Source organism: Carcharodon carcharias, chromosome 12 (genome assembly GCF_017639515.1).
Source record: "Carcharodon carcharias isolate sCarCar2 chromosome 12, sCarCar2.pri, whole genome shotgun sequence".
Taxonomy (NCBI): domain Eukaryota; kingdom Metazoa; phylum Chordata; class Chondrichthyes; order Lamniformes; family Lamnidae; genus Carcharodon; species Carcharodon carcharias.
In genome coordinates this window covers 143,459,822-143,478,427 of record NC_054478.1, presented here as the reverse complement: position 1 = coordinate 143,478,427, position 18,606 = coordinate 143,459,822, and the positions used below count along the sequence as shown (strand labels likewise).

Here is an 18,606-nt window from a genome sequence, read left to right as displayed (position 1 = left end):
GACTTCATATGTAACATCCTGCAACTGGATCTGCAAATCAACAACTTGGTTTAACATCATACGTGAGACAACACCAACCCAGACATCTGTCAAAACGACAGGAGAATCCATCAATGACATCAGGAATGTCACTCCAAAGCCAACGAGCTATTACAGGGACACAGACTGTACTGCAGAGCCTGTCAAAGGGCTAAGATGTGGATATAACCAGTCAGTTTCGATACACTAACTGACTTACCAGCAGCGGCTGAGAGTACAGCTCCAACTGTGCCCGGTACATGAGGTCTTCCAGTGCCTCTTGACCCAGCTCCCACTCTCCATTGTATCTACAGAAAAACGAAGGGGAGAAAGTGTCTGAGAACAGGCCCACAACCGGCAGGCCAATTACCATCAACTCACAATGCCTCCCCATGCCCCACGGCACACCACCAAATCCACACAACACCTAAGCCACCGGAATGATCGAGAGGAGTAGCGGTGAGGCAGAGCTGGCTGCTGTCAGCATACAGGTTGAACATGATCTGGTTTCTGCCAACGATATCACCGAGAAACATCATTGGCAAAAGGGACACAAAGTGGGGGTGGGGTGACACACCGATTAAAGTGAAAGAACAGAAGGCGACAAGCGGTAGTGATTTTTCTCACACAGCGAGTGGTAAGGATCTGGAACTCGCTGCCTGAGAGTGTGGTGGAGGCAGATGGCTTTCGATTCTTACCCAGAACCGGGGGTAATTATCAGAAAAAGCAAACTGTGCAGGGCGATGTGGAAAGTGCAGGGGGAGTGGGACAAGCTGAGAACACCTTGCAGAGAGGTGGCATGAACCTGATGGGCTGAATGGCCTTCTTCTGTACGTAGCCATTCTAGGAAGGGGGCTCCAGAGGGAACGTTAATGCTGTCATAACAACGCACATGAGACAAGGTTGAACAGGGGAAGTCGAGCCAGCTGAGGTCTGTGACTGGGAGTAAGGGGCGGAGGACGGCAGGGCTGTGCTGTTCAGGCGTGGGAGCACAGCTATTGGGGATCTTAGTGGAGTCCGGTGAGTTAGAGCTACATTGACACTGTCCCATAATAACGGCAAAGTTTGAGAGCAAAGAGAGAGACAGGGCTTTTCCCAATGGATTTACTGACGGTAATGACAGTAATAACCAACTGACTGTATCCGACAGTGCCAAGCGCACGCCTCCAACTGACTGTATCCGACAGTGCCAAGCGCACGCCTCCAACTGACTGTATCCGACAGTGCCAAGCGCACGCCTCCAACTGACTGTGTCCGACAGTGCCAAGCGCACGCCTCCAACTGACTGTGTCCGACAGTGCCAAGCGCACGCCTCCAACTGACTGTGTCCGACAGTGCCAAGCGCACGCCTCCAACTGACCGTATCCGACAGTGCCAAGCGCACGCCTCCAACTGACTGTATCCGACAGTGTCAAGCGCACGCATCCAACTGACTGTATCCGACAGTGCCAAGCGCACGCCTTGTTTACTCACATTGTATGGTAGACACCCGTCAACAGCTGAACCATAAACTCGGGGTCCAGCATGACCCGGCCGCAAGTTTCACTCCACACCTTCTGCCTCTGTCGGGGGAACCCAGTAATACACAACCTAACGGCAGAGAACAGGCAGGTATTAGCAAACAGCATCTTGATCCTGATATGACACAGATTCACTCGGCTGTGGCCATGCAGATTATTTTTTTTTTAAACACAACCTGGACCAGCAATTGAAGCCACAGTTCAGTGAAAATTTGTACAAAAGGCCCCCTGGGTTCAATCGAGCAAGTAGCCGAGCCTGACGAATTACAGATCAGGATAGCTCTGGGTGCAATGTTTGTTGATCTAAGCCGGGACCTGCCCCAAGCAATCAGGGTTCCCAGCTATCAGCACTTGCTTATGAATCTTGCAGAGAGACAGAGCAGCCATTGCCCTGTCACTCCTGTGCCCTCTCCAAGACCCTTTCAGCCCACCTCTCCTCAGTCCCATTCTGTTATTGCTCCACAGCCTTTCCCTCACCCCTTGGCCCCAAACCCCTTCTCTTCCCCCATTTGGCCCATCGTCCTGTGCGAACCCACCCGAACAGGACACTGAGCTAAAGTGCTTTGTCCTACTGAAGATTTATCTCGCCCCCACCTCCACTTTATGGACCCCACACAAAAATGACATGCACATTGAACTGTCCTGACATTTCACTTTGCGAGAATGAATGTTAATTCTGCAAAAAACACTCCCTTACAAATCACGTTGAAAAACTGAGCGTTAGGATGTGGAATCAGGCCAGCCAATAGAAATGGAGTCTCAGAGACAGCATTAAAAAAAAAACTCAACCGACTGCGCCCAGCCACGGCTCCGTGGGGAGCATTCTCAGCTCTTGAGTCAGAGGCTTGCAGGTTTAAGGCACACTCCACAGACTGGAGCATTCAATCTGAGCTGACACTCCCAATGCAGCGCTGGGGAAGGTGCCATCTTTCAGACGAGACGTTAAACCGTGGCGCCGTCTGCCCTCTCCACCCCGGATGTAAAAGATCCCGTGCCATTGTTTCGAAGGGCAGGGGAGTTCTTCCTGGTACCCTGGCCAGTAATGGTCCCTTAAAACCGACATCGCTAAAACAGATTACCTGGTCATTATCACAGTGTTCTTTGGGGGATATTGCTGTGCATAAATTGGCTGCTCCGTTTCCTACATTACAACAGTCACTACACTTCATTGGCTGTAAAGGGTTTTGGTGGTGAAAGGCACTACAGAAATGTAAGTTCGTCTTTCGCTAACTGGGAGAGCAGCATAAAACATTGTTTATTCCAATTCCCAACTGACAAGCCCTGAAATACTTTCCGCAGCTTCTGTCTATTGAGGCGAGAGATTCAGCCTCTCATGTCTGAGGCAACTTGACATGAGCTCACAACCAGAACTTCAACTCCAGACACGGCTGCGCCTGTCTCTCTGGTTTCTCTCCTTTCTCCCGTCCTGTTTAAAGGTGTAATTCAGTCCCCCTGTTTATACTCTCCTCTCACTCGGTCTCCATCTCCGTCTATTTAATGCACACGACTGCACTCGCTAGAGGGAGTATAAACACGTATCAGTAATGCATTACACTGTGCCACCCTCCCCCGCCTCACAGCACTGTATCACGATGCCACCCTCACCCTGCCCTCCTCAACTAAATGCCAAATTTAACAAAAAAAGAAACACTTAAAACATAAGCTTTAAAATAAACCACTCACATCACTTACCTCGAACACACACTACACAGGGAGCGGTAGGAAGAATTGGGCATGGAGACCACTGCAGAATTATAGCACAACATGAGGAAACTCAGCACTTCAAACCTGGAAAACATGCACAGACATCACAGAAATTTATATATCTGTATAAAATATCTAGTGGTATAAATGGAAGTGAAGTATCCCATCAGCAGGCTCCTGGCCCTGCCTCACGTGTCATATATCGATGGCTTCACTGGCCCAGAGAGGGTCAGTTACATGAAGACTCTAGGAATCTGGCCATGTGTCTTTGGCCATTGGTGGGGCAAAGGCTGGCAAATGGCTGGTGCCACACCAAAGGACAAGGGGAATATTAAGAACTGGTAATTAGCCATAGTTCAGAAAAGGCCATTGGTATCTCTCTCCATTAGAGAGGGAGAGAGATAATTGGTTATAGATAGCTTGAGGGGAACCACTCGGCGAGCATTGGGCAAGGTGAGGAGGTAGGCCTCCATGAACTACCACAGCTGGTACAGGGATTGAACATGCGCCACCTGCACCGCACTAGTTGGCCATCTAGCCAATTGAGCTAACCGGCCCCCACTAACTGCCCCCCACTTGAAGGGGTCTCCGCTGGCACCCCCAGAGGAGAAAAGAACTATTCTGGAGAGACTTTAATGCCAGGATTGGCAGTGACTCTGATGTCTGGAGAGGAATCATTGGGAATACTGGGGTGGGAAAAGCCAATGCAAATGGTGTCCTCCGGCTGACAAACTGTGCTCAGTGTGGCCTCATCATAACAGGAACTACCACAGTGCATTCATACAACTTGCGCACTGGCACTTGTACCACACCACCCTGGCACCCATTGGCTGCTATGAGAACTGGAGTGGGGGAAGTGGCAGAGGCTGAGAAGCACATTAAGCCAGCTTACTCATTTTTCTAAACAGAAGCCCCATGTTTAATATTTTTTTTCTTCACAACAGTGTGGGAGCTGAACGGAGACTCTGAACAGACTGGCTGTGAGATGTACAAATCTCACGTTGTGAAACACTAGAGCACCGTATAGACTAAGAAAGTTTGGCGGGGGGTGGGGTGGGGGGGTGGGGGGGGTGGTAGGCGGAAGGGGGTCCGAGATTGTTGGGGTGGGGGTGTCAAGAGTGAGGAGGGGAAATGAGAGCGGAAGGTTCAGTTTGTGCTGCTTCACTTACCTGTTCTGTGCTGTGAAGTTTTCTCTCTGAGGGTGCAGGTCACTGTACACCACCCGGATTAGATCATGCTGGCTGAGTGCCCCTTCTGTCAGGGCCATGGAGCCAATACTTGAAGGCTGCGTGTTAACACAAAGCGAGAGGCTTTCACACATTCAGTTAAGTTCTGTGTACTGATTGTCATGGGACTAATAATCCGGAGAACGCGAGGTCAAATCCCACCTGGGTAGTTCGAGCATTCAAATTCAGTTTAAAAGAAAAATCCCGAAGTAAAAAGCTGGGCCCAGTAACAGTGACCATGAAGCTGTTGGATTTTCATAAAAACCCATCTAGTTCACGAATGTCCTTGAGGGGAGGAAATCTGCCTACCTTACCTGGTCTGGTCTACATGTGACTCTAGAACCACACCAACGTGGTTCAGTTTTTAAGTTTTAAGACATAGGAGCAGAAATTAGGCCATTCAGCCCATCGAGTCTGCTCCGCCATTCAATCATGGCTGATAAGTTTCTCAACCCCATTCTCCTGCCTTCTCCCCATAACTTTTGATCCCCTTACCAGTCAAGAACCTATCTATCTCGGTCTTAAATACACTCAATGACCTGGCCTCCACAGCCTTCTGTGGCAATGAATTCCATAGATTCACCACTCTCTGGCTAAAGAAGTTTCTCCTCATCTCTGTTCTAAAACGTCTGAGGCTGTGCCCTCAGGTCCTGGTCTCTCCTACTAATGGAAACATCTTCCCCACATCCACTCTATCCTGGCCTTTCAGTATTCTGTAAGTTTCAACCAGATCCCCCCTCATCCTTCTAAACTCCATCGAGTATAGACCCAGAGTCCTCAAACGTTCCTCATATGTTAAGCCTTTCATTCCTGGGATCATTCTCATGAACCTCTTCTGGACCCTCTCCAGGGCCAGCACATCCTTCCTGAGATATGGGGCCCAAAAATGCTCACAATATTCTAAATGTGGTCTGACCAGAGCCTTATAAAGCCTCAGCAGCACATCCCTGCTTTTATATTCTAGTCCTCTCGAAATAAATGCCAACATTGCATTTGCCTTCCTAACTACTGACTCAAACTGCAAGTTAACCTTAAGAGAATCCTGGACTAGGACTTCCAAGTCCCTTTGCACTCCAGATTTCTGAATTCTCTCCCCATTTAGAAAATAGTCTATGCCTCTATTCTTCCTACCAAAGTGCATGACCTCATACTTCCCCACGTTGTGTTCCATCTGCCACATCTTTGTCCATTCTCCTAACCTGTCCAAATCCTTCTGCAGCCTCCCCGCCTCCTCAATACTACCTGTCTCTCCACCTATCTTTGTATCATCTGCAAACTTAGCCAGGATGCCCTCAGTTCCTTCATCTAGATCATTAATGTATAAAGTGAAAAGTTGTGGTCCCAACACTGATCCCTGCGGAACTCCACTAGTCACCGGCCGCCATCCTGAGAAGGGCCCCCTTATCCCCACTCTCTGCCTCCTGCCAGACAGCCAATCTTCTATCCATGCTAGTACCTTGCCTCTAACACCATGGGCTCTTATCTTACTGAGCAGCCTCCTGTGCGGCACCCTGTCAAAGGCCTTCTGGAAGACCAAGTAGAAAACATCCATTGGCTCTCCTTTGTCTAACCTACTCGTTACCTCCTCAAAGAATTCTAACAGATTTGTCAGGCATGACCTCCCCTTGATGAAACCATGCTGACTTTGCCTGATTTTACCATGCACTTCCAAGTATTCTGAAATCTCATCCTTAATAATGGACTCTAAAATCTTACCAACCACCGAGGTCAGGCTAATCGGCCTGTAATTTCCCGTCTTTTGCCTCACTCCCTTCTTAAACAGGGGGGTTACATTAGCGATTTTCCAGTCCTCTGGGACCCTCCCTGACTCCAGTGATTCCTGAAAGATCACCACGCCTCCACTATCTCTTCAGCTATCTCCTTCAGAACTCTGGGGTGTAATCCATCTGGTCCAAGTGATTTATCCACCTTCAGACCTTTCAGTTTTCCTAGCTCCTTGGTAATGGCCACCATACTCACCTCTGCCCACTGACTCTCTTGAGGATGTTACTCGTGTCTTCCACCGTGAAGACTGATGCAAAGTACTTATTCAGTTCCTCCGCCATTTCTTTGTTAACTCTTAGCTGCCCTCTGAATTGGTCTAGCAAGCTACTCAGATGCACCAAACTTTCTCAAGGTAACGAGGGATGGGCAATAAATTTTGGCCATGCCAGCGACGCCCACATCCCAAGGACAAAAATAAATGTTTAAAGCCTCATGTTCATTTTCCAGCACCTCAGCTTCCTCCTCTTCCGAGGCAGACTCACAGTTTAACTATGCGCGTGAGCCCAGATATCAAGTAGCCAGCCACTCGACTGTGGGAGGCCGCGCTCCCAAGCAGAACCCTGTCCTCGCCCAGCGTCCACAATCTCATCCGAGTCAGAACGTCGTGGGTTCAAGTCCCGCTTCAGAGACTTGAATCCGTAATCAAGACCGACACTCTCAGCGCTGTAGTGAGGGAATGCTGCGCTGTCGGAGGTGCCACTTTTTGGATGAGGTGTTAACTAAGTCCATCTGCTCTCTCAGGTGGAAGTAAAAGATCCATGGTGCTAACTGAAGGAGAGCAGTGGCGTAGTCCCTGGTGTCCTGGCCGATATCTGTCACCAACCGCAGAGGAACAGACGAACAATCATTCATCTGCATTCTGTTGATGGGAGCGTGCTGTGGACAAATGGGGCATTTCTCTACACAACACCAGTGGCTACACCTCAAAAGTAACTGACTGGCTTTGGAACGTCCTGACAATGTGAAAAGTTGCTATAGAAATAAGAGTTCTTTCTTTCCTTTTCATTAACTTAGTCTTCCAAAGGAGGTAACACCCAAGTGGGAGGCACTGTCCCCTAAGGGGTGGAGGACTCCAAGGCTGAACAGGGTAAACTACAAGAGGGCTTGAATTCACTCTGGAAAAGAGCTGACGTTCAAAGTAGAGACACGTGAAGCGCTTCCAAGCTCTGCTGTGCACTAACCCAGCAGGGTAGCCGAGCCATGTGGTGGTGGGTGGGTGGTGGTGGGGAGGCCGGTGGGGAAGCATCATCTGCCAGGGGAAGCCAACTGCCAGGATAAAGCTGTCACCCTGGGCTGAACGATACTGAAAGCTGCAGGCAGCAGCTGTGGAGGCCAGGGGGGGGGGGTGGGGGGGGGGGGGTGGTGGTGGTGGTGGTGGTGGTGGTGGTGGTGGTGGTGGTGGTGGTGGTGGTGGTGTGGAGTAATTTTCCACCACATCATTGGGCTTCCTTCCAGCTGAAGCCATTGTGCGGGGGCCTCTGCTCAGCTCCTGGCTGCCCCTGACGTGCGAAAGTCTGGGTAAACAGGCTGACGTGTGCAGCCAACCCGCTGTGTTTGTTCTTTAAAGAAAAGCAAGAGGGCTCGGTGAACACTCACGAGCTGCAAGGTGCTGTTTAAGGTCGGATTAGTGAACAGGCAGAGACAATCAATGGGTGGAGGAGGCCAAATTAAATAAACCACTGGCGGAAAGAAATCTAGTTGCGGTTCGAGAGCCTCTCACTCCCACTGCCAGAAACATGCAGAGCTGATCGAACCACCAGCGCCTGCACCTCACTAATACAGCCATAAAAAATAAAGGTGCATTTCTATAGCACCTTACACTAACCTCAGAGTGCCCCAAAAACATTTTACAGCCAATGGACTGCTTTAGAAGTGTGGTTCCCCCACCCCACCCCGTTTTAACGTAGGAAACGTAGCAGCCAATGTGCGCACAGCAAGATCCCACAAACCTCCAGGAGATAGTGATCAGATCATCTGTTTCTAAAGGTGACGGTTAAGGGATAAATATTGGCCAGGACACCGGGAAGAACTTCTCTGCTCTTCTTCGAAAGAGTGCCATGGGATCTTCTAAATCCAGCTGGGAAGGCAGAGGGGGCCTCGGCTTAACGGCCCATCCGAAAAACGGCACCTCCGACAGTGCAGCATTCTCTCAGTGCTTGCGCTGGGAGTGTCAGCCAGGATTATGTGCTCAAGTCTCTTGAGCGGGGCTTGAACTCACGACCTTCTGGCTCAGGAAGTGAGAGAACTACACCAGTGCTGACGCCTAAATTTCAGGCAAATGCATAAGCAGCCATTTGCTAATATCACACAGCATCATTTCAAGGTTACATGATACGTAAGATAAGCAATATGTGCTCAGCTTGTGCAGAACACAATGAGCTTTTGTTGGTCCATGCCTGTAACTAAGAGGGAAAATCTTATCCAGATCTCGATAATCTTATCAAATGGTACAAGTTTCACGGCTGCACATTGTTTTAGTCTGGTCACAAGACCTTTGCTATCTTACAGAGCTACTGAACCGCAAGTTATGGGCAAAGTTTTCATGGGAACCGTTAGGGCCACTGCAGAGAAGCTATATCTGCTAGTTGGCGTGTCTAGGGGCCACAGTCTAAAAATTAGAGTCAGACCTTTCAGGAGTCAAGTTAGGAAGCACTTCCACACACAAAGGGTAGTAGAAGTTTGGAACTCTCTTCCGCAAATGGCAATTAATGCTAGAACAATTGTTAATTTTAAATCTGGTATGAATGGATTTCTTTTAGCCAGAAGTAGTAAGGGATATGAGTAAAATGCAGATATATGGAGCTCGGTCACAGAACTCATTAAATGGCAGAACAGGCTCAAGAGCCTAACTGACCTTCAACACTTCCTATATTCAGGATAAGTTCTTATTAAACTTCCCCCTGGTGTTTGGATAGTTCCTGAGGATTACTCTCTCTTCCCCCTCGTTCCCTCACACCCTCTTGAAGTCACTGACTTGCTGGGCAGATCTCCAAGGAAGCAGTGGCCCCGATAGTAATTCTGGGAAACCCCCACACTGAAAACGCCCGGTTATATTGCCTAGCCAGGATTAACGGACAGAGGTAGATCCCCATCTGGATGCCCCCCCCCCACCTCTATTCAGGCTTGATGGAGACTCCAAACGCGGCCCTGATGGAGGTCTATACACCTTGCACTGGTCAGGGACAGATCGATCGAGCTCTTGTGACCAGCACAGCTGAAGAAACAGAGTGACTGCTCCTTCATCACCTTCCCAGGGGAAGTCACTCGTCAAGTTTACAGAAGCCTCCAAGGATATGGAGCAGAGGTGGATGATGGCTCCATCGGAGGCAACTCACCTCATGATAAACTGACGGCTTGGACAGTGACGGGATTGTGAAAGACAGCACCTTGTTGTTTCCGTCTCTATCGACTATTTCCTGCAAGGAAAAAAAAAACAAAACGGGTGTTATTAGCTCCCATTTCACACGGAAACAATTTCATTTGACACGTCCGTCACTTTTCATCATCAAAAAGGGAGAGATTGACGGGGCTCGAACTGGCTGCAGAAATCTAGCAAACTCCCCAAAGCCAGTCTGACTGCTCCACTAACCACTTCATAAATCATACAACGATCGCAATCTGCCACCACAGCGTGAAACCAGTGAACGCAATAGCAGCGCAGACACCCACCCCGGTCTAGCTTGACCTCGGGCCTCAGACACCCAAACTCAGCCCAGTCACTCACTGTCCTGACTTGGGAATATAGCACCGTTCCTTCACTGTCCCTGGGTCAAAATCCTGGAACTCCCTCCCTAACAGCACTGTGGGTGTACCTGCACCACACGGACTGCAGCGGTTCACCACCACTTTCTCAAGGAGCAATTATGATCTGTGGATTTTAATACAAAATGTCGAGTGCAGTGGACCTTTCATTTGTTATTCTTTAATTAAGGGGGCCTGCATTTTGCAACATTTTGCATTTATTTGTACGCTGAAATGTTTATAATTGCTCAACCCTTTTATTAATTTACACTTTAATTTTATTGAAATGATCGTCTATAACGATGTTATGTATTATAATCATTTGCTGTATTTGTGTCCTCATCACAATTTGGCAGCAGTCGCCATGGTGATTTTTCAGGAAACTGATTATCTAATTAAAGACGGGCAGTAAATGCTGGTCTTGTCTGTGAGACTCGCATCCCGTGAGCGAATAGAAATAAAATCTGGACCTTCACTGCAGACACCCAAACCCTTCCCCATTATTGGGATGAGAGGCTTCTCCTGTGAGGAAAGCTTGAACAGATTGGGCCTATACTCACTGGAGTTTACAAGAATGAGAGGTGACCTTCTTGAAACATAGAAGACCCTGAGGGGATTTGGTAGGGTGGATACCGGGAGGGTGTTTCAACTTGTGGGAGAGACCAGAACCAGGGGACCACAGTTTAAGAAAAAGAGGTCATCGTTTCTGACGGAGGGTGAGGAGAAAGTCTTTTCTCTCAGAGGGTCATTCCTCTGTGGAATTCTCTTCCCCAGAGAGCAGTGGAGGCTGGGTCATTGAATTTGAGTTAGACAGGTTTTTAATAGGCCAGGTGGTCAATATAGGGGGAAGACAGGAAAGTGGAGTTAAGACTGTAACCAGATCAGCCATGATCTAGTTGAATGAGGCAGCAGGCTCGAAGAGCCGAATAAGTCCTATGTTCTTATGGTATAAACCCAGCCCAGCTCAAGCTGCAAGTAGATATTGAAGTGTGAACATGGTGCAGCGGAGACTGATGCAAAGAGAATAACACACAGGGAGAAAGAGGGAGGGTATGGAAATAAGAGAATGATGGAGAGAATATGTGGGAGCGAACAAGAAAGGGAATGAGGGTAAATGACAGGGAGATTAGGAATATAGCACCATTTCATTGTGTTACTAAGGGAGTGACTGATTGAAGGCTGATGTGATACTGAGTGTACCTGAACATTCACACAGCTAAAGGTCAGTGCAGGGCAGCCACCATTTCGAGAGAGTGGCGGTCAGTTTGTGCTCAGTCACATGGTGTCATCCGAGGACCAGTTAGAGCAGCGCCAATCCTTATCAGTAATAAAAGCAGTAGCAGCGATCACAGTGACTTGAAGCAGGAACATGAGGACTAATGTAAATCAGGAGAAGGGAGGCCTGTGTTAATCCTGAGACAGGCACCAGCTGTGGAACTCTGCCAACGTGAAACTTTGGTGACACCAGCCGGAGTGGGGCATTGACTCCACATGGCACGTGATGTAGTGGCATTGGTACCCTCACTCAGTCACCACCAACTTCTCACGGGCTGTTAAGGATTGGCAACAATCATTGGCCTTCTCTGCGGCACTCGCATCCCAAGGACATCACTAACATACAACATTGGGGATTCATCTCATTGCTGTTTGTGGGATCTTGCTGTGCCTAAATTGTGTCATGTTTTCCACATGAAAACAAGTGACCAGACTTCAAACGCACTTCATTGGCCGTAAATGATTTGAGGCATGTTGAGATTGTGAGGGAGGCTATATAAATGTAGACTCCTTTTAGCACATGGAGTTAAGGGTTATTGGGTCCAACTAGGTGAGGAATGACCATACAGACTGTGCAGGGGAGAGACTTGGATCCATGTACAGCCACAGTTTGCTGAGATGGAGGAGGAGGAGGGAGTTACATGGTGACAGGCTGTTCATTAGAAGTGGAATGAGTAATGCTCATGAGAGACGGTGGCGTAGTGGTAATGCCACTGGACTTGTAATCCAGAGCCCCAGGTTCTGGGGACACGGGTTCAAATCCCACCACAGCAGCTGGTGGAATTTAAATTCAATTAATAAGTCGGCGATTGAAAGCTGGTCTCAGTAAGGACCACAAAATCATTTTCGAATTTCATGAAAGCCCATCTGGTTCACTGATATCCTTCACTTGGTCTGGCCTACATGTGACTCCAGACCCGCAGCAATGTGGTTGACTCTCAATTGCCCTCTGAAAATGTGTGGCAAGCCGCTCAGTTCCAGGGCAATGAAGGATGCGCAACAAATGCAGGCCTTGTCAGTGATGCCCATATCCCATGTGAATAAATACAATTAAAAAATGCTTCCCCTTGTGCTGTCTCTCTGTGCATGCTGTGGACAGGGCTGGGTATTGTGGGCATTCTGAGATCGATGTCGCTCAGAGCAGCTTTTCTCAACCCAGGCTGGTTTTCCAGGTTTACGATTACTGCCTCTCAATCTCGGAGCACAGGCCCCTGTAATCTCCGGTTGGGCAGTTAGTCACAGGGCAGTGTAATCGCCCAGCAACCAATGACCTCGAGTCAGGCATTTAAGTTATTTCTAAACTCGAACTTTGACCCTAATTGTACTCGGGTGGATGACAGCCTTTCAGTCAAGTGCTTCCTTCACCAGCAGTGTTCACACCCCTGTTTCTTTCCCTCTCTCTCTCTCTCTCTCTCTCTTTCCATTTTCTTGGATTCTAGGCATTCAACACTGTGATAAAGCATTCCTCCATAGCTAACAACATGGCCAAACCACAGGGTGGGGGCAGGGAGCAGAGAGTCTAATCCTACACATTCACCCAGGTTAAGGCCAAGACCTCAATCATGCAATCCCTCGAGCTCTCTGATCAAAACTAATGGGGGTGGTGGGGGGGGGCCACAAAAGGGAGGAGCAACAGTGAGGAGGTAAACTGATTGTGATTCGATGGCCAGTTTTTGTCCTGTGACAGACTGTGATTAAATGGCCTGCACCTTGTCATGCTCAGTAAAAGGCATGTCATATTCATAACTTTAAACATTGACTGTGCTTGTATGGAAGCTTCTGGAACTGCCTTTATTTATTTAAAAATGGATATTGGTGAACTGTTAAGATGGCTACCAGGTTACCTTTGCAACTCCAATAGTGGGAGTTGTGTTGGGGTGTGGGAGCTGTGTCGGGGTGTGTGAGCTGTGTCGGGGTGTGTGTGAGCTGTGTCGGGGTGTGTGTGAGCTGTGTCGGGGTGTGTGTGAGCTGTGTCGGGGTGTGTGTGAGCTGTGTCGGGGTGTGTGTGAGCTGTGTCGGGGTGTGTGTGAGCTGTGTCGGGGTGTGTGTGAGCTGTGTCGGGGTGTGTGTGAGCTGTGTCGGGGTGTGTGTGAGCTGTGTTGGTGTGTGTGAGCTGTGTTGGTGTGTGTGAGCTGTGTTGGTGTGTGTGAGCTGTGTTGGTGTGTGTGAGCTGTGTTGGTGTGTGTGTGAGCTGTGTTAGTGTGTGTGAGCTGTGTTGGTGTGTGTGTGAGCTGTGTTGGTATGTGTGAGCTGTGTTAAGTGTGTGTGAGCTGTGTCGGTGTGTGTGTCAGCTGTGTCGGTGTGTGTGTCAGCTGTGTCGGTGTGTGTCAGCTGTGTCGGTGTGTGTGTCAGCTGTGTCGGGGTGTGTGTCAGCTGTGTCGGGATGTGTGTCAGCTGTGTCGGGGTGTGTGTGAGCTGTGTCGGGGTGTGTGTGAGCTGTGTCGGGGTGTGTGTGAGCTGTGTCGGGGTGTGTGTGAGCTGTGTCGGGGTGTGTGTGAGCTGTGTCGGGGTGTGTGTGAGCTGTGTCGGGGTGTGTGTGAGCTGTGTTGGTGTGTGTGAGCTGTGTTGGTGTGTGTGAGCTGTGTTGGTGTGTGTGAGCTGTGTTGGTGTGTGTGAGCTGTGTTGGTGTGTGTGTGAGCTGTGTTGGTGTGTGTGAGCTGTGTTGGTGTGTGTGAGCTGTGTTGGTGTGTGTGAGCTGTGTTGGTGTGTGTGAGCTGTGTTGGTGTGTGTGAGCTGTGTTGGTGTGTGTGTGAGCTGTGTTAGTGTGTGTGAGCTGTGTTAGTGTGTGTGAGCTGTGTTGTTGTGTGTGTGAGCTGTGTTGGTGTGTGTGTGAGCTGTGTTGGTGTGTGTGTGAGCTGTGTTGGTATGTGTGAGCTGTGTTGGTATGTGTGAGCTGTGTTGGTGTGTGTGAGCTGTGTTGGTGTGTGTGTGAGCTGTGTTGGTGTGTGTGTGAGCTGTGTTGGTGTGTGTGAGCTGTGTTGGTGTGTGTGTGAGCTGTGTTGGTGTGTGTGAGCTGTGTTGGTGTGTGTGAGCTGTGTTGGTGTGTGTGAGCTGTGTTGGTGTGTGTGAGCTGTGTTGGTGTGTGTGAGCTGTGTTGGTGTGTGTGAGCTGTGTTGGTGTGTGTGTGAGCTGTGTTAGTGTGTGTGAGCTGTGTTAGTGTGTGTGAGCTGTGTTGTTGTGTGTGTGAGCTGTGTTGGTGTGTGTGTGAGCTGTGTTGGTATGTGTGAGCTGTGTTGGTGTGTGTGAGCTGTGTTGGTGTGTGTGTGAGCTGTGTTGGTGTGTGTGTGAGCTGTGTTGGTGTGTGTGTGAGCTGTGTTGGTGTGTGTGAGCTGTGTTAGTGTGTGTGAGCTGTGTTGGTGTGTGTGAGCTGTGTTGGTGTGTGTGAGCTGTGTTGGTGTGTGTGAGCTGTGTTGGTGTGTGTGAGCTGTGTTGGTGTGTGTGAGCTGTGTTGGTGTGTGTGAGCTGTGTTGGTGTGTGTGAGCTGTGTTGGTGTGTGAGCTGTGTTGGTGTGCGAGCTGTGTTGGTGTGTGAGCTGTGTTGGTGTGTGTGAGCTGTGTTGGTGTGTGTGAGCTGTGTTGGTGTGTGTGAGCTGTGTTGGTGTGTGTGAGCTGTGTTGGTGTGTGTGTGAGCTGTGTTGGTGTGTGTGTGAGCTGTGTTGGTGTGTGTGTGAGCTGTGTTGGTGTGTGTGTGAGCTGTGTTGGTGTGTGTGTGAGCTGTGTTGGTGTGTGTGTGAGCTGTGTTGGTGTGTGTGTGAGCTGTGTTGGTGTGTGTGTGAGCTGTGTTGGTGTGTGTGTGAGCTGTGTTGGTGTGTGTGTGAGCTGTGTTAGTGTGTGTGAGCTGTGTTGGTGTGTGTGAGCTGTGTTGGTGTGTGTGAGCTGTGTTGGTGTGTGTGAGCTGTGTTAGTGTGTGTGAGCTGTGTTAGTGTGTGTGAGCTGTGTTGTTGTGTGTGTGAGCTGTGTTGGTGTGTGTGTGAGCTGTGTTGGTATGTGTGAGCTGTGTTGGTGTGTGTGAGCTGTGTTGGTGTGTGTGTGAGCTGTGTTGGTGTGTGTGAGCTGTGTTGGTGTGTGTGAGCTGTGTTGGTGTGTGTGAGCTGTGTTAGTGTGTGTGAGCTGTGTTAGTGTGTGTGAGCTGTGTTAGTGTGTGTGAGCTGTGTTGGTGTGTGTGTGAGCTGTGTTGGTGTGTGTGTGAGCTGTGTTGGTGTGTGTGAGCTGTGTTGGTGTGTGTTAGCTGTGTTGGTGAGTGTGAGCTGTGTTGGTGTGTGTGAGCTGTATTGGTGTGTGTGAGCTGTGTTGGTGTGTGTGAGCTGTGTTGGTGTGTGTGAGCTGTGTTGGTGTGTGTGAGCTGTGTTGGTGTGTGTGAGCTGTGTTGGTGTGTGTGAGCTGTGTTGGTGTGTGTGAGAGCTGTGTTGGTGTGTGTGTGAGCTGTGTTAGTGTGTGTGAGCTATGTTAGTGTGTGTGAGCTGTGTTGGTGTGTGTGAGCTGTGTTAGTGTGTGTGAGCTGTGTTGGTGTGTGTGAGCTGTGTTGGTGTGTGTGAGCTGTGTTGGTGTGTGTGAGCTGTGTTGGTGTGTGTGTGAGCTGTGTTGGTGTGTGAGCTGTGTTGGTGTGTGTGAGCTGTGTTGGTGTGTGTGAGCTGTGTTGGTGTGTGTGAGCTGTGTTGGTGTGTGTGTGAGCTGTGTTGGTGTGTGTGTGAGCTGTGTTGGTGTGTGTGTGAGCTGTGTTGGTGTGTGTGTGAGCTGTGTTGGTGTGTGAGCTGTGTTGGTGTGTGTGAGCTGTGTTGGTGTGTGTGTGAGCTGTGTTAGTGTGTGTGAGCTGTGTTAGTGTGTGTGAGCTGTGTTAGTGTGTGTGAGCTGTGTTGGTGTGTGTGTGAGCTGTGTTGGTGTGTGTGTGAGCTGTGTTGGTGTGTGTGAGCTGTGTTGGTGTGTGTGTGAGCTGTGTTGGTGTGTGTGTGAGCTGTGTTGGTGTGTGTGAGCTGTGTTGGTGTGTGTGAGCTGTGTTGGTGTGTGTGAGCTGTGTTAGTGTGTGTGAGCTGTGTTAGTGTGTGTGAGCTGTGTTAGTGTGTGTGAGCTGTGTTAGTGTGTGTGAGCTGTGTTAGTGTGTGTGAGCTGTGTTGGTGTGTGTGTGAGCTGTGTTAGTGTGTGTGAGCTGTGCTGGTGTGTGTGAGCTGTGTTGGTGTGTGTGAGCTGTGTTAGTGTGTGTGAGCTGTGTTAGTGTGTGTGAGCTGTGTTAGTGTGTGTGAGCTGTGTTGGTGTGTGTGAGCTGTGTTGGTGTGTGTGAGCTGTGTTGGTGTGTGTGAGCTGTGTTAGTGTGTGTGAGCTGTGTTGGGGTGTGTGAGCTGTGTTGGTGTGTGTGAGCTGTGTTGGTGTGTGTTAGCTGTGTTGGTGTGTGTGTGAGCTGTGTTGGTGTGTGTGTTAGCTGTGTTGGTGTGTGTGAGCTGTGTTGGTGTGTGTGTGAGCTGTGTTAGTGTGTGTGAGCTGTGTTGGTGTGTGTGAGCTGTGTTGGTGTGTGTGAGCTGTGTTGGTGTGTGTGAGCTGTGTTAGTGTGTGTGAGCTGTGTTGGTGTGTGTGTGAGCTGTGTTGGTGTGTGTGTGAGCTGTGTTGGTGTGTGTGAGCTGTGTTGGTGTGTGTGTGAGCTGTGTTAGTGTGTGTGAGCTGTGTTAGTGTGTGTGAGCTGTGTTGGTGTGTGTGAGCTGTGTTGGTGTGTGTGAGCTGTGTTGGTGTGTGTGAGCTGTGTTAGTGTGTGTGAGCTGTGTTAGTGTGTGTGAGCTGTGTTGGTGTGTGTGAGCTGTGTTGGTGTGTGTGAGCTGTGTTGGTGTGTGTGAGCTGTGTTGGTGTGTGTGAGCTGTGTTGGTGTGTGTGAGCTGTGTTGGTGTGTGTGTGAGCTGTGTTGGTGTGTGTGAGCTGTGTTGGTGTGTGTGAGCTGTGTTGGTGTGTGTGAGCTGTGTTGGTGTGTGTGAGCTGTGTTGGTGTGTGAGAGCTGATTAGGTGCGGAGTTTGGAGGATAGGGAGGGTGGTCCTCCCATGAATGGACATCCATTTGCACGCTCCTGTCTCTGTTCGAAGCTTACTCCAAAACAGAGAGTAAATGGACTCTATGTCTCCAGGTTTGCAAAATAACAAAGGAATGATGCTGAGGCTAGTTATCTACAACTTAAGTGTTAAAGGCCATCACCTACCTCCTATTGTATATCAATGGCTGTAGACCATGAGGCAGAAACTGATTCGTTGATCCTGAAATACTTTTACCCCAAAACTCAGAGGCCTGGGGCCAGTCTACAGAATAACACCGACAAGACGAAAGTTGCAGAGAAAGGCTGTGCTAGTTGGGCCTTTTAAGAACCGAGAGGCTTATGACTTTTAAAAAAGGCTCCCAGCCTGAATCAAAAGCTCCAAGTTCAACTGTAAAGAACGAAACAAAAACAGAAATACCTGGAAAAACTCAGCAGGTCTGGCAGCATCGGCGGAGAAGAATAAAGTTGATGTTTCGAGTCCTCATGACCCTTCAACAGAACTAAGTAAAAATAGGAGAGGGGTGAAATATAAGCTGGTTTAAGGTGGTGGGGTGGGGGGAGAGAAGTGGTGGGGAGGGGTGGTTGTAGGGACAAGCAAGCAGTGATAGAAGCAGATAATCAAAAGATGTCACAGACAAAAGAACAAAGAGGTGTTGAAGGTGGTGATATTATCTAAAAGAATGTGCTAATTAAGAATGGATGGCAGGACATGCAAGGTACAGCTCTAGTGGGTGAAATAAGACTAAAAGGGCATAAAAGGTACGGACTTAAAAATAATGGAAATAGGTGGGAAAAGAAAAATCTATATAAATTATTGGAAAAAACAAAAGGAAGGGGGAAGAAACGGAAAGGGGGTGGGGATGGAGGAGGGAGTTCAAGATCTAAAGTTATTGAATTCAATATTCAGTCCGGAAAGCTGTAAAGTGCCTAGTCGGAAGATAAGGTGCTGTTCCTCCAGCTTGCGTTGAGCTTCACTGGAACAATGCAGCAAGCCAAGGACAAACATGTGGGCAAGAGAGCAGGGTGGAGTGTTAAAATGGCAAGCGACAGGGAGGTTTGCGGACAGACTGAAGGTGTTCTGCAAAGCGGTCGCCCAGTCTGCGTTTGGTCTCTCCAATGTAGAGGAGACCACATTGGGAGCAACGAATGCAGTAGACTAAGTGGGGGAAATGCAAGTGAAATGCTGCTTCACTTGAAAGGAGTGTTTGGGCCCTTGGATGGTGAGGAGAGAGGAAGTGAAGGGGCAGGTGTTGCATCTTTTGCGTGGACATGGGGAGGTGCCGTAGGTGGGGGTTGAGGAGTAGGGGGTGATGGAGGAGTGAACCAGGGG

At 49.3% G+C, this 18,606-nt stretch overlaps 1 protein-coding gene across 4 annotated transcripts in view; it reads right to left on the bottom strand.

Moving 5' to 3' along the window:
- Positions 1 to 18,606, bottom strand: part of LOC121284919 (protein FAM126B-like) — a 187,125-nt gene that overhangs the window by 12,729 nt on the left and 155,790 nt on the right. For all 4 annotated transcript variants that reach the window (XM_041200826.1, XM_041200824.1, XM_041200827.1 and 1 more), the window contains 5 exons: positions 9,589 to 9,669; positions 4,412 to 4,527; positions 3,231 to 3,326; positions 1,492 to 1,608; positions 239 to 326 (listed from right to left, as the gene is read on the bottom strand). In XM_041200826.1, the coding sequence (XP_041056760.1) occupies positions 239 to 326; positions 1,492 to 1,608; positions 3,231 to 3,326; positions 4,412 to 4,527; positions 9,589 to 9,669 (498 nt within the window). The remainder of the gene's footprint in view (positions 1 to 238; positions 327 to 1,491; positions 1,609 to 3,230; positions 3,327 to 4,411; positions 4,528 to 9,588; positions 9,670 to 18,606) is intronic.